General features: G+C 33.8%; 1 protein-coding gene across 1 annotated transcript; it reads left to right on the plus strand.

Annotated features, from left to right (window-relative positions):
* The first annotated feature begins 10,099 nt into the window (after window positions 1-10,099).
* LOC142554012 (uncharacterized) lies at window positions 10,100-13,187 on the plus strand. The gene is made up of 6 exons (XM_075664616.1): window positions 10,100-10,302; window positions 10,425-10,689; window positions 11,404-11,539; window positions 12,166-12,257; window positions 12,743-12,866; window positions 12,942-13,187. Exons 1-6 carry the CDS (start codon window positions 10,230-10,232, stop codon window positions 13,017-13,019), a joined length of 768 nt encoding a protein of 255 aa, XP_075520731.1. The 5' UTR covers window positions 10,100-10,229; the 3' UTR covers window positions 13,020-13,187.
* The last annotated feature ends 2,998 nt before the right edge of the window (window positions 13,188-16,185 follow it).

Consider the following 16,185-nt stretch of genomic DNA (forward strand, 5'->3'; position numbering starts at 1 on the left):
AGGGTGCAGAGTTTTCTAATCTGAGACAGGGTCATCTGAACATTGAAGAATATGTGGCCAAGTTCTCTACCTTGCTATGATTTACTCCTCATGTCGCTGAGAATGATGAAGCAGTGGCTAATCAGTTCATCAATGGACTCAATCCCAAGATCTTTACATTGATAAATGCAGGACAACCGAATAACTTTGCTGATGCCTTGAACAGAGCAAAAGGAGCAGAAACGAGCCTGATTAGGCAGAAAGGAGCTTCGTATGTTGCTCCAGCACCAAAACAGCAACAACCCTCAGTTCCATTCCACCAAAACCCTCCCAGATTTGATAGTGGTGGTAGCAGCAGTGGGAAGAAAGATCATTTGAAAGCTCGAGGAAAACAGTTTAAGAAATCTGGTAGTAGTTCATCTAGCTCCAGTGGTTCACTACATAGCCAGAGTTATACCGGGGTCTATTGCAGAACTTGTGGAGGGAGAAATCTCACAGAGCAATCCCAAGGATTGTTTGGTATTTGCAACATCTGTAGACAGCAGGAACATTTTGCCAGAGTCTGTCCACAGCGAGGTTCTCAACAATCCCAGGGAGCAGAATCATCTGGATCAGTGGCTCAGACTCATAGACGATCATCTGTTGTTCACTCTTTCCAGCCACCTACTACTCAGTCACAGCCAAGGCGAGGAAGAAGCCAGACTGTTAGCCAGCCTCCAAGACAGCAGGCCAGAGTATTTGCATTGACTGAAGAACATGCCCAGGAAGCACCTGATGATGTTGTTGCAGGTAACTGTTCTCTTTGTGGTTACTCTACTTATGTATTGATTGATACGGGTGCATCTCATACTTTTATATCTGAGCGATTTACATCGATACATGATTTGCCTTTGAGTCATTATCTGTTGTAGTATCTATCTCTTCACCTTTGGGGAGATGTCTTATATCAGTGAAGTCTGTTAAACGTTTTATACTACAGTATGATGGGAATGAGATTGAGTTAGATTGTATTGTACTCGGTTTGTCTGATTTTGACTGCATTATTGGTATTGATATGCTGACAAAGTACAGAGCTACCGTAGATTGTTTCCAGAAAATTGTGAGATTCAGACCTGAGATGGCTGATGAATGGAAATTTTACGGTAAGAGTTCTAGAGCTAGAATTTCTTTAATATCTGTTTTGTCTATGACTCGATTATTACAGAAAAGAGAAGAGAGATTCCTTGTGTATTCAGTAGATGTACTGAAATCGAGCCCGTCATTGGCAGATTTGTCAGTGGTATGTGAGTTTGCTGATGTCTTTCCAGATGAAATTCCGTGTTTGCCTCCAATCCAAGAAATAGATTTCAGTATTATTACTGCTCAAAAGACAGGGTGTGAATCGTGAATTGATACCAGGTACTGTTTCTATTTCTAAAACTCCATACAGAATGGCACCGATTGAATTGAAAGAGCAACTAGAAGATTTACTGGCCAAGGGTTACATCAGACCGAGTGTTTCTCCTTGGGGTGCTCCAGTACTGTTTGTCAGAAAGAAGAACGGTTCAAAGAGACTCTGCATTGACTATCAGCAACTAAACAAGGCTACGATAAAGAACAAATATCCTTTGCCTCGTATCGATGATTTATTTGATCAGTTGCAGGTTTCTTCTGTTTATTCCAAGATCGATCTGAGATCTGGATATCATCAGTTGAGAGTCAGAGATTCTGTTATATCGAAGACAGCTTTCAGAACCAGGTATGGCCACTATGAGTTTATAGTCATGCCGTTTGGTTTAACAAATGCTCCAGCTGTATTTATGGGTTTGATGAACCATATATTTCAGAAATATCTTGATAATTTTGTGATTATCTTTATTGATGATATTCTGATTTATTCAAAGAATATGATTGATCATGCTGAACATTTGAGAACAATATTGAGAATTCTGATAACTGAGAAATTATATGCAAAGCTGTCTAAATGTGAGTTTTGGCTGAAGCAAGTGATATTTTTGGGACACATTATATCTGGAGATGGTATTTCTGTTGATCCTAACAAAGTTGAGGCTGTGATCAGTTGTCCTAGACCGACATCAGTGCCAGAAATACGCAGTTTTATGGGTTTAGCGGGATACTATCGTCGATTTATTAAAGATTTTTCCAGTATTGCTAAGCCAATTACTCAATTGACTCAGAAGAATGCCCTATTTATTTGGTCAGAGGAGTGTGAATCCAGTTTTCTAGAGTTGAAGAAGAGATTGACCAGTGCTCCTGTGTTGACTATTCCGTCAGGTACTGGTGATTTTGTTGTTTATTGCGATGCTTCTCACAGAGGATTGGGTTGTGTTTTGATGCAGCGAGGACATGTTATTGCTTATGGTTCGAGACAATTGAAACCACATGAGACTCGCTACCTGATTCATGATCTTGAATTGGCTGCCATCGTATTTGCATTGAAGATTTGGCGAAACTACCTATATGGTGAGAAATTTGAGATTTATTCTGATCATAAGAGTTTGAAATATCTATTTTCACAGTCAGAACTGAATATGAGACAACGTAGATGGCTTGATTTATTGAAAGATTTTGATTGTGAAATCAAATATTATCCGGGAAAATCAAATGCAGCAGTTGATGCACTGAGTCGAAAGGTAGTTCTTGATCCTTATCGACGATTGATGTTTCGAATTTGATTGAAGATTGCTGTCTTTCTGGATTGGTATTTGAGACAGATTATCAACCTCTGAGACTTTATGCTATTCAAGTTGAACCAGAGTTGATTTTTCGAATTAAAGAAGCACAGAAAGTTGATCAGAATGTTCAGAACTCGATATTGATGGTCAGATCAGGGCATCAATCAGAATATCAGGTTCGTGATGATGTATTGTATGTGAATAATCGACTTATTGTGCCAGATGTTTCAGACTTGAAACATCAGATTTTGACAGAAGCGCACTATAGTCGTTTGAGTATTCATCCTTGTGGCAGAAAAATGTACAATGATCTGAAGAAACAGTTTTGGTGGAAACAGATGAAATCAGATGTTGCAGATTTTATTTCCAGATGTTTAAATTGCCAACAGGTGAAAGCGGAAAGAAAGAGACCAGGGGGTTTGTTACAGAGCTTATCCATTCCAGAGTGGAAATGGGATCATATATCTATGGATTTTGTGACGAAGCTACCACGATCCTCCCGAGGTTGTGATGCGATTTGGGTCGTTATTGACAGATTGACAAAATCAGCATGTTTTATTCCGTACAGAATGACATACAGACAAGACCAGATGACAGAGATTTATGTCAGAGAAGTGGTCAGATTGCATGGTGTGCCGAAGATACAATATCAGGTCGTGATCCTCGATTCACTTCACACTTTTGGCACAGTCTGCAACAAGCTCTAGGTACGAAATTACATTTGAGTACTGCATATCATCCTCAGACAGACGGACAGTCAGAACGGACTATCCAGACATTGGAGGATATACTTAGAGCTGTAGTGCTAGACTTTGGCACTAGTTGGCAAGATTCATTGCCACTTTGTGAATTTTCGTACAACAACAGCTATCAGACGAGTATAGAGATGGCTCCGTTTGAAGCGTTGTATGGCAGGAAGTGCAGATCCCCTCTCTATTGGGATGAGATATCTGAGGTGCCTGAACTTGGACCTGATATGATTCGAGATATGACTGAGAAAGTGAAGCTGATTCAGCAGAGAATGAAGACAGCTCAGGATAGACAGGCCAAATATGCAGATATTAGACGTCGACCTTTAGAGTTTGAGCAAGGAGACAGAGTATTTCTGAAAATTTCTCCTTTCAGAGGCATTTTCAGATTTGGCAAGAAATGAAAATTATCTCCTCGTTATATTGGGCCATATGAGATTCTCGAGAAGATAGGAGATCGTGCCTATCGACTCGCTATTCCTCCTTCTTTATCTGGGATACATGACGTCTTTCATGTATCTATGCTGAGGAAATATCTTCCTGATGCTTCTCATGTTCTTCAGCCAGACGAGGCAGAACTTGATGAAAATCTGAGTTATTTTGAAAAACCGATCCAGATTCTAGATCGTAAAGAAAAGCAACTCAGAACGAAGACTATTCTGTTTGTGAAAGTGCAGTGGAATCGTCATGGCATGGAAGAAGCTACTTGGGAAACTGAATTAGACATGAGACAGAAATTTCGGAAGTTATTTCATTGATGTGAGTTTTCTGATTTAGCTTCTGTATATCTCCTTCTTGTATATGATTTGATTGCCTGTGATTTCAGGGACGAAATCAGATCTTAGAGGGGGAGAATTGTATGCCATAGATTTTATTTTGTTAATCCGATATTATTGATTATGAATTGATGTGATTATAGAAGGACCACTCCGATACCATATTTGGGAAAGCATGTAGATTGCATGTGTGAAGTACAGTAGGTATTGCGCACATGCGCGAATACCAAGTGCCGAGGCAGAAGACCTCGCGAATATGCGCGAAAAGAGGCGCGCATATGCGCGAGCATGTGAAGAGAAGAAGCGCCGAAACAGTAGGTCTCGCGCATATGCGCGAAGACAGGGCGTGCATATGCGCGAGCAGTTGAACTGTTATGCGACGAGACAGTAGGTCTCGCATATGCGTCGATGATGGTCGCGTATATGCGCGAGACGTGCAGCACAAAGAAATTAGCCACTTGTCCTAGCCATGCATAAATACATGTAAGAACCTTCAATTTCCTTCAGACTTTCAGCAGGAAAGAACCGAGACCCTCCATGGTGATTATCAAATTCTTCATTTCTTATAATTTGATCTGTGCAAGATCTGGCCGTCTGATTTTCAATCCGAGTTGAGTTGTGTGCTTCTCTTGTCAACGGCTTCGAAAGAAAGTAAGTTTGATTATCTTTCAGCATGATTTGAAAACTTGATGTTGGGGAAATCATAATTTGATCTATATTATGTGTTCCTGAGATTTTGGTAATCGTATAATCGAAACCGGATCGAAGAACGGATACCGTATGAAATTGTTATCAATTTCAGATTGAATTTGATTGAGATTATACCGATTTGAGAATATCATATTGTGTTTGTTATCGATTATGAGTTATGATTTGTATCTGTTGATATTGTATTGCTGGGTATATCGAGATTGTGTCGTTATGCCGTCGAAACAGAATTAGATTGAGTTATGATCATATCCAGTATTGATTTGAGTTTATAATGATATTGCATATTTCGAATGTCATTGGCAGATTGAGTATTGACAACTTCGAATTCAAGACTTCGACTTCGTCAGATCGACAAAAGAAAGGTATAAATCAATGTTAAACCGGGAAGATACGACTCGAGTTAGATTCAACTTGAGTTTCCCAAAAACCACATACTTTATTGTAATTGCTTTGATGATTGCAATTCCTGAGATTGATATGCTTAGTCTATTGATTTATAGCAAAGCATGTATTGAGTCTTTGGCAGAGATGCCAAGTCTTTGGCAGAGGTGCCAAGTCACTGGACATTTGGTTTATATCGATGTTGCTTAGGAGTAGATCGACTCCTATTGTAGAGATTCGATATAGAAGGCCAAAGTCTAAGAATAAGAACGTACGATCATCTAGCTGGGAGAGTAGGTGGGAGACTGTTCCGTTCTTATTCGACCGGGATCCCTATATAAGAGTCGAGTCAGAGATTAAGAGTCAAAGAGTTTGATTCACAGTTTTATATCGATTCATGTTTTTCAGATTATGATACATGCTATTGATAACTGTTCTATGCTTTTATATATGTTTATATGAAATACATGTATACGTTGTTTTTACTGAGAATTATATTCTCACCGGAGTTATCCGGCTGTTGTTGTGTTTGTATGTGTGCATGACAACAGGTGGGACATGATCAGGGTCGAGAAGATGATGAGAGATGGAGATTAGAGTGGAGATCCGGGCCCAGAATTAGAATTGGTTTTCAGCACTTGATATGTAGTTGTTGAACCTTGGTTTGTATGATTTCATTTTGAACAAGTTTGTACTCCTGATCAGGTTGTAGATATTGCATTTGATCTGGTAAATGAAATAAGATTGTTTATGACATGTTGTCACATTCGGTATACTTGTGTATATTTTTTTTTAAAAAAAAAAATTTGACCCAGTTTATTTAATTGATCTATTTAATCCCAAAAATGATTAAGAAATGAATTAGCATCCAGGTCCCCACATTATCAATTATTCATAATTTTAATTTATAATTTTTTTTGAATATTTTTTGTTCAAGTAGCAACTGCATGATGTTATAATCAGTGTTAAGAGTTAAAATCACATATTCAATTATCAATAGGTGTAAGATACGAAGAATAACATTTAGTACCCCGTGAAAACCCAAAAGATTATCAAATCCCTTGTATAAAAAATCAATGATCTTTTAATATAATCCTATTAACTATTATTTACACACGGATGTATTTTTTCCCTTTTAAAAAAAATTACATATAAAATTTAAGTTCATGTATTTTAGAACTAGTCCGTATCCTCTGCGTCCCTACGAGATTATATATTATTGTGATCAATCAGTCAACTTGATTATTTTGTGAAATAAAATAATGATTTGGCTTATAAGTAACGTAAAAATTTATGTGAGACGGTCTTACGGGTCGTATTTTATGAGACGGATCTTTTATTTGGGTCATCTATGAAAAAATATTACTTTTTATGCTAAGAGCATTACTTTTTATTGTGAATATCGATATGATTGACCCGTCTCACAGATAAAGATTCGTGAGACCGTCTCACAAGAGATCTACTCAGTAAGTAATTCTAATATTCTATATAATATATTTCCATTTAGAAATTATATTATGTAAATAATATTAAAATTATAGTAAACAAATCAAGGCAAGTTCAAATTTTGATCAAACATTCATTCTAGAAAGTGGAAATAGGATAAAGTATTATTTTGTTGTGTTGTAATGTGGTGCTATTTTCAAGCACATGAATTAGGACAAAAGGATAAGGGAGAGAATTTTAGTTATATTTGGATAATGACGTTTTAAATACTTGTTTAGTATATAATATTTTAAAAATGACTTTGGTTAGAATAAATAAATTGATGGAAAAAGATATGTATTTAGACAGCTTTCAACTCTTGAATTAGTATTCCATATGAATTGCTCATATATATATATATATATATATATATATATAAAATGTAGAATCGAGCATTTGTCGTTTTATCAAGAGTAATAGCTGGTAACATTACAACTCAAATATTTGAAACCATATAGCAGTTCGAACACTACGTTTCGATTGTTATACTCAGCATGAATAATTATTCAACTCAACAATCTCTTTATCAATATTGCACTCCTTACAATCAATGTAAATTGATCACATGATATTGACTTTGATACCAATTTTAGGATTGAACATTTGTTTCTTTAACAAAAGTTATAGTTGGTGTTAACAATACAACTCAAATCTTTTAAACCTTATAGCAACTGAAGCACTATGTTTCGATTATTCTACCCGATAGAGACGATTATTATACTCATGATTAGAAGATAATTTTTATAAAATTAACGTTTGGTAGTCTAACATCAAGAGGCAGAAAATAAGGATCACATCTAAAATAAAAAATAATAATTAAAATTTCTTATTTGGTGAATTTGGAATATTAATATTTTTTGACTTAGAATATTTGAAAGTACTGATGAATCGATAAAATTTTTTATAATTTTTTTACTTATATTTTTAATTTTCTATTTAAAGTTATTTTAGTATTTTAGATTTAATTACACATATTTATATATATAATTAAAGTTATCCAGTTCGTTTTTTTTTTTTAATTTTCTTAAATCCACATGTGGCGTGATTTATTTATAAATAGCAATATTTGGGTTTTATTAATTTATAGGGCAATAATGGATAAAAATAATGCAACTAATTGAAATTTGGCAATAATTTAGTGCAACACGTAATGAACGATAAGCATTCTTCGAGAACATCCAACCAAGCATGATTCATTCACTTTATCCGATTAAATTGACTTTTTAACAGAGGTGACATACACGTTTTTCAAATTAAATTTTATTTATCTAACTTTGCTTTTTCGTGTTACTATATCTTCTTTTTTAAAAAAAAAAAAAAGTCGTGGTGAAGTTTTTCTGTTGAGAGATCTACTTTTTCAAATACACACAAAAAATATGATGAAATCGATTGCACACGTTAATTTTGTGAGACGGATCTCCGATTCAATACAACTTATGAAAAAATATCATTTTTTATATCAAAATTATCATTTTTCATATAATTTCGGATCGGCTCAATCCGTCTGACATATAAAAATCTGTGGGACCGTTTCACAAAAATTTTACTTTAATTCAAAATTAATCCTACTCGTTTTCGTTTTCGTTTTCGTTTTCGTTTCGTTTCATTTTTGGCTAGATGATACCGACTATGAGTAAGTCTAAAGGTCGGTTTCATGGGTAACTCCAAGTGAGAGGAGTATTTGGTTCGGTTGTTTCAAAAGTTATATTTTCCTTGAAAAAAACTTGTTTGGTTTTGGTTTATTAATTTCGAAAACCGGTTGAACCTATTTAGGCTCTTTTTTTTAAGGCCCTTAACTTATATTTTATAAAATGTAATGAATTGGACTTGGGCCTTGCCATTGGACTGGGCTTCTAGCCCATTGGTCTTACCCTTAAAAATTTTTGTAGAGACTCGAGTCTCATCCCCACACACCTCTCCTGTACTTAAAATGACAGTCAGAAACTTGATCACCAACTTGAAATCATACCTGCTAAGTGGTATCGAGAGTAATTTTGGTTCGAGCTGAAAATGTTCGCCAAAGAAGCAGATGACCGAATCCTCATTATCATGTTTTTACAAAATCGATTATGATGCTCTTCTTAGTGTAATCTCGGAACTAATATGTAGTTAAGATTGAAACGATGGATTCAACTAGAAAAAGAGGGAGTCATTGATTGTAGCATGCAATATAAACATTCCATGACTTTTTTTTATCAACAGAATAATTTATTTGGATACTTGAGTAATGAGAAGTAAGGGGATATATATAATATTATTCTACGAAGATGACAATCTCCTACTGTATTTATATATAGTGATCACGAGAAATTTTTTGACTCAACTCGTAACTATGTTATGATTTGATAGTTTTCAAGTACTTTTTGTTTGTCTAAATGAAGAATTTTTGAAAAAATATAATTTTATACTTGTAACTCTCAACTAAAAATTCATATCAGATTGAGAAATCATTGGTGATCTCCCTTGAAATTGAAGCTCCTGACTCTTTGTTTTGGTAGAAGGGTTGAGGTTCAGGTCGAGACTCGAAAGCTCGGCGAAACATGAGCAGTGTCTATGTCCTATCTTGATTAATTGGCTCTCCAAAAATAGTAGAACAAGTTGTGTTGGGGAAAAGATTGAATTTTCATACTACATGATAATGTGCAGAGACGGTCTCTTATGAGATGGTCTCACGACTCTTTATACGTGAGATGAGTCAACCCTAACGATATTCACAATAAAAAGTAAAACTTTTAATATAAAAAGTAGTATTTTTCATGGATGACCCAAATAAGATATATGTCTCACAAAATGCGACCTGTGACACCATCTCACATAAATTTTAGTTTAATGTGTATATCGTGATGTATCACATATGATAAAGTAAAAATCCTAATAAATTAGGCAAAATTATTTAATGGATGAAGCTCGTCAAAAGTTTTGGGTGAAAAATATAGATTTACCCAATTTTATGGGTAATTTCAATTTGATCTTTGGGTCCATCGAAATTACCTCAAGATTCTTAAAGATCAAAATTGTTCTTGGTCCAAACAAAATGAACTTAAAATATACTACTATATTCGAAATTTATGAGAAAATGATGTTTTTGGTTTATTATTTATTTAATTTTGAGTTAATTTATTTAGATTTCAAAGTTTGATTTTGATAAATTAAGTTTTTGGTTATTTTGATCCAATTACAAATATGATATTTAACGAGTTAATAATTTTCGACGTGATAACATCAATATTTTTTTTGGCACATCAATCATTAGATCAAAATAACTTAAATTAAGAAATTAGTATATTAAACCTAAATTTTTGAAATTGAATGGAATAAAATTCAAAATAAAGAAATGTGTGAAAAAAATATTTTCCGAAATTTATAGACAAAAAATTCGGAGTTCGCCGCTGTGTTCCCTGATTTTCTTCTCCGATTAGCCTAATTGAGCCCAAAAACCGAACATGTAAACAAATCTTCTAAATGGAACAGAAATGCTTCCACCCAAAGATTATTCAAGCATTTTCCGACTAACCGAAGGAAAAAGGAAGCATTTCAAACGAAAAGGTTCGATCGTTTTCAACTCTAGATAAAAAAAAATTCCGAAACAAATTTGTTTTGTTTTGTCCACAATTTTGTGGGTTAATCAGGATTCATTGCCTAATTCACATTTTCTTGGTGTTTAACAGTGAAAATCAAAGTGAAGAGGAGAACTCAGAAGGCAGAAGAGCTGAACGAGAAACAAAATGTTACTCCACTGGTGAGGAAGTACTGGCGTCAAAGATACGATCTTTTCTCCAAATATGATATGGGCATTAAAATGGATGAAGAAGGGTGGTTCTCCGTGACGCCGGAGGAGATCGCCGCCTGGCACGCGCAGAGGTGCGCCGGTGCCGGCGTTGTTATTGATGCCTTCGCCGGTGTTGGTGGCAACGCTATTCAATTTGCTGGACTGTGAGTTTTACTGGGAACTCTGTAAAACTGGTGCAATTATACTATTCCTTGTGTATAATTCATTGATCATGTGTAGAACAAACGTAATGCGCTCATTTAGTTTACTTGATTGATTTGTTTTTTTTTCCAACTCACGAATGCTTCTGGTGTGGTGTTAGTTTATTTATCAATCCATGTTTGGCTTCTATATTTGAGCAGAAACCAGCGAGAAGTGGTGAATAATTGAATTTTAGGTTGTGTACCTTACAAAAAAAGATGCATTTGTGATTGTAGTTATTGTTCATCAGTAAGATTGTGTTGGCTTGATTGACCAACAAATGGTGATCAACTTTGCAAGAGCGGCAGCGGTGCTCGTTGCATTTACCTTCGTCCAAGTTCCATCACAATTTCACAGAATGGTCATGGCTATTCTATATATTGCTGCGCTAAAAGACTAAAATATTATAACGAAAGCAGTCATTACTAACCCATAATTGGTCAGTTTCACGAGTGTTCCATCAAGCCATGGCCTCGATGGAGTATGTACAGGATATGGAATTCATTTTATTTGTTCGTAATGCAATTTGAGTTGGGAGAGACACATGGAGTGAGTTTCACATATTATAGAGTTCATAATTATGTTTTAGAGATCAGGCGTTACAAATTTGTTGGATTATGAGAAGAGTAGCTGCTGACTTGGAGGGCTTTGATCAATCCACGTGTTCATTCTGTTAGGTGCCATCATGTTGTTGCCATCGAAATTGATCCAAACAAGGTGGCGTTGGCATTACATAATGCTAAGATCTATGGTGTAGAAGATCGTATTGATTTCATTGTAGCAGACTTTTTCCAACTTGCTCCTTTCTTGAAGGTATAGATTCCCTTTTAGGCCATTCTTTTTTGTACTGAAATATGTGTTGAAGCTTAAATGAAGTAAGGCTACAGCTAAATTGCATTGTTTAATGTTCAAGATTTTTTTCGTTTTGCTCCCCTAAGTGTTGTGTTTCTAGGCAAATCTACAATTGGAGAACTCATGGCACTGAATACTTTGTTACAACATCTAACATGCATAGAATGGTTGTTACTGTGAGGTTTAGGGAGCTCTTCTCCAAATGGTCACTGCTTCAGTTTAATGGGTTATTTGGGACATTCTTTTCCTCTCCTTAATTTTCTTCATGTTCCCATTCAATTTCAAAATTGTTAATTAGTGTTCATGTTGCTCTTCTTTGTACGACACTGGTATGCGGCAGAATATTAGCCAGAAAAACCTTGATCATGGACTTAAGAAACATGCATGGTAAAAATGATTGATGAAAGAAGCTGAAAGCTCAATTCTTTGTCTGATCGCCTAATCTACAAAGTAAACCGATTCATTTTTTGACACCAAAAACATGGCTTGTTGACATTCTGTCGTCTTCATAAACTTTCCTAATGATTGACTTGCTAGTGGTTCAGATTAACTAGCTTTCTAATTATAAATCTTTTGTTACTTGTTAGGGGGACGTGGTGTTTCTTTCACCTCCCTGGGGGGGTCCATCGTACAAAGCTAAAGAAAAATTCACTCTTGATTTATTGAAGCCAAGGGACGGGTACGTCAAAAGTTTCTTATACCAGTTTTGAAGGTCCACCAATTTTCAATGCTTCTGCTTCATTAAAATTTTCCAAATATGTGACTAATATTCAGACATTCAATGCTCTCGAATTGACTGCCGTAGATGATGGAAGAAATTTGTTGGAATTGGGATATGCACAATTTTTTCGAATCACCTTGCAATTCCTATTTCTTCCCCATGTTTTGATATATTCACTAAATGTCTAAAGGATTATTTGAAAAGACTCAAACAAAGAAGTCAATATTAACTCAAATATCTATGTTGCACTGAGTGAATGAAGATGCGCCATCTATTTACAAATTAAGTTCCCGTCACTCCACTGCGATTCTATTGTTATTTTGTGGAGTTTATGCTTTCTCCTTGTGAATCTGATCCTTTCTTCTCTGTTCATATTCCTGTTCGTTAAATGGAAAAGATAGATTGTGATTTTAAGTTGCGGGGTACCTTGCATTTATTTGCAGGCATTCCTTGTTTCAAGTTGCTCAGGTGATTACGCCTAACATCATAATGTACTTGCCTCGCAATGTTGATATGCCCCAAGCAATTGAGCTTTCGTGGTTGTCTTCTCCTCCTTTGGACGTCGAGGTACATTTACCAGCATGCAATTGATTTCAGGTATATGTCATGAATCATGGTCACATCTGTTGTATCTTCTTTCAGGTTGAAGAAAATTTTGTGCGGGGAAAATCGAAGGGGATAACCATATATTTTGGTGACATCGCGGGCTTGTTGCTCTGATCTTCCATATACGTTTCATATAATTCTGAACTCGTGTTTCTTCAATTTTTGTGGGCAAGAGACACATTTTGCCAAAAGCTTATATGTAAGACTAGTTAGTTATAGTCCTTTTGTTTGGACGAGATTTAATTTTAATATTTCCATCTGCGATAAAATGTTTGGTTAAAATCCTAATAAAAATATTTCCATGAAAACTCTGAAAATTTAAAATTTTGAATAAATTTTAATGTCTATCTTCACACCAAAAAATCGGTTTCTCAAAGTTTATAAGATTTTAAGAATGCCCTCAAATATAATACAAGTCCATAATCAGAATTCACTTATTTTATGTTAATATCGTTGAAAATTATGGGCATTTGATTCAAAATTATTTATCAAATTGAAAAAAAAAATAGTTTATTACTATTTCTCCGATTAAATTCGGTCTTTCTAACGTTAAGAAAATTTCAATTCATTTATTTCAAATTACTTATAAAGAATATTATCATATATATATATTTTTTGAGATAGGGGAAGACTTGAACATTCTCTCACGAGTAGGTTTCTTGTGAAACTATCACACGAATTTTTATTTGTGAGACGTGTCAATCTTATCGATATTCACAAAAACAAGTAATACTCTTGGCATAAAAAATAATACTTTTTCATGAATGACCCAAATAAGAGATTCATCTCACACGAGTCTTGTGAAATAAAATAAGTTGTTTGACATTTTACAAGTCATTTTTTTAAACGGGAAAATTTATTTTATTTGAAAAAAAAGGTTAAAAAAGAGAAAATTGTGATTTTGATATTTTATATTGTTAAATTTATTTCACTCCACTAGTTTTGCTTAATTTTTACAATTTAGTCTTTTTTCGACGTGACAATCAACATAATATTATCGATCATGGCCAAAACCTGATATACCTATTAGTGTTGATTAGTCCATGTAAGATTTAGCAGGTGAGTAGTATCCACATGTTATGATATAATTTATTGACGTTGACATTGTATGTGTATTGTCGTATCGTCATTACAATTGAAAATTGTCACTCCGATTAAAATTTGATAATACATAAGACCAAACTTGATCAAAACATATATGACCAAAATTATAATCTTTCTTAAAAAAATTGGAGCCACTATAATTATTTAAAAATCTTACTTTAATATTTTAAGAGACTAAAATAACTCCAAATATTTTACTTATCCCAATGGTTTGCAATATGCTCATAGCATCACCCTCTTTTTTTATAATTATGATACTAAAAATATTTTAGAATATCAAATATATCAATATCCTTAAAATTTATTAACAATTTATTTCAAATAATATTTTACAGTTTATAAATATCTAAAACAACTTGTAGAATATAAAAGTTTAAAACTATGTAAAATAAACTGAATCATATAAGCTATTAATGCAAGTATTATTTCTTCAGCTTTTCATATCCTAATATGGTTGACTGTCGGATAGGAGCACATTAACGATTAATTTACTAATTAATGACACGTCGATAGGTGGTTAATTTCATGCTCTTCAAGACTTCAACATGTAATTAATATATGTATATATATTGATATGTTGTCCACCCATCGTACCGGCAAATGATGTTGCACCCATCTAATGAATATCATGAAACACACTGATCAGATTATACATCAAGAAGGTAAGTATCTCCTCATAGGTGGACAAAATGAGTGGACAATATATCAAAACTATATAATAGATATATATATATATACATGTAAGGTTTATTTTGTCCGGCAGATATCGAAAATAATAAAAATATCAGAATAGAATTAACAAATAATAAATTTGTGTTTTATCAGAATTAAATGTTGTGCCAGATGTTACAACATCTCGAACAACATCTATATGCAGTGGAAAATTAACTTTTATAACACAAATTGATTTGAAATAAATAGATGGACAAGATTAAATATGCACAAGTATAAATACTGCCTTATGGCAAAAATTAATCACTAGAAAAACCAAATCGTTTACACAAAAATCTATCACTAGTGATTCTCACTAAAATCAATTTCCTCAACACGTTGAGAAAACAAATGCTTTCTAAAACAAATAACCAGAATAAAACTAAAACAAGAAAGCAAAACGTGTTGCTAAAAAAACAGATCCAAGAGAAACAATCTTCGGCCAACTTCTTCTCAGATGTTGTCTGCAGATGTTCTCAACATTCACAGCAACACTCTATCACACTCTTCATAGCACGTCTCTTGAATAAAGTTTTCTCTGAATTCCTGAACGTGCACACGTGAGTGAATATTGACCGAGAGGAAGAAGCCGCAAGAAAAACTCTCATTAAAAACTCCAAGAAAATCTTCTCACGTGAAAACTCTTCACGAAAACTTCCCACGAAAAACACTTCGACTCCACGAAAATTCTACACACAAACTCTCTGAATTTTTCCCACGAAAATTCTTTCTTTTAAGCTCCCAAGAAAATCACCTCCACGAAAATCCTACACGTGAACTCCTCCACTAAAACTCTCTCACCTCTTTTTAATCTTCATCTCTCTTATTTATAATTCACATCATCTCACAAGGAAATCTACAAAATAAAGAAATCAAGAGTTAAATCAATAATATAATATCTTCAAGATCTTTATCATAAATATAATATCTAGAAAAGTCAAATCCAATATTCCACATAATCTTATCAAGAATGAAATTAGACTTAAAGAAGATATTGTATCACAATAAAATCTTAACATAATTATCTAAAAAGACAAAACCATAATTAAATATTATACTCAATCAAATCAACAAGGAAAAGATAATATTAGAGAAATAAATCAATAAGATATATCAATTAAAATTAGGAATAAATATTTCCCTTCAATACACAATAGGTAAATGTCACATCATTGATGAACACAAAACTAAAAACGATTTATATATACACACACATATATATATATATATATATATTTATATATATCAGCTGGAATGTAATGGGATTTTGACTTTGTATATATATATAAACATAAATATATGTACAAATGTATTGTTGTCATATAAATGGATTTTGTCTATATATATATATATGTATATATTTATATATATCAGCTGGAATGTAATGGGATTTTGACTTTATATATATATATATATATATATATATATATATATATATATATATGTCATATAAATGGATTTTGTC

Source organism: Primulina tabacum, chromosome 8 (assembly GCF_025594145.1).
Source record: "Primulina tabacum isolate GXHZ01 chromosome 8, ASM2559414v2, whole genome shotgun sequence".
NCBI lineage: Eukaryota > Viridiplantae > Streptophyta > Magnoliopsida > Lamiales > Gesneriaceae > Primulina > Primulina tabacum.

Bases quoted from the DNA above. Each gene is read 5' to 3' on its own strand.
- LOC142554012 (XM_075664616.1), top strand. From the start codon at position 10,230: ATGCTTCCACCCAAAGATTATTCAAGCATTTTCCGACTAACCGAAGGA. The intron at 11,540-12,165 runs GTATAGATTCCC...GTTACTTGTTAG, and splicing joins AACTTGCTCCTTTCTTGAAG to GGGGACGTGGTGTTTCTTTC. The intron at 12,258-12,742 runs GTACGTCAAAAG...ATTTATTTGCAG, and splicing joins TTATTGAAGCCAAGGGACGG to GCATTCCTTGTTTCAAGTTG.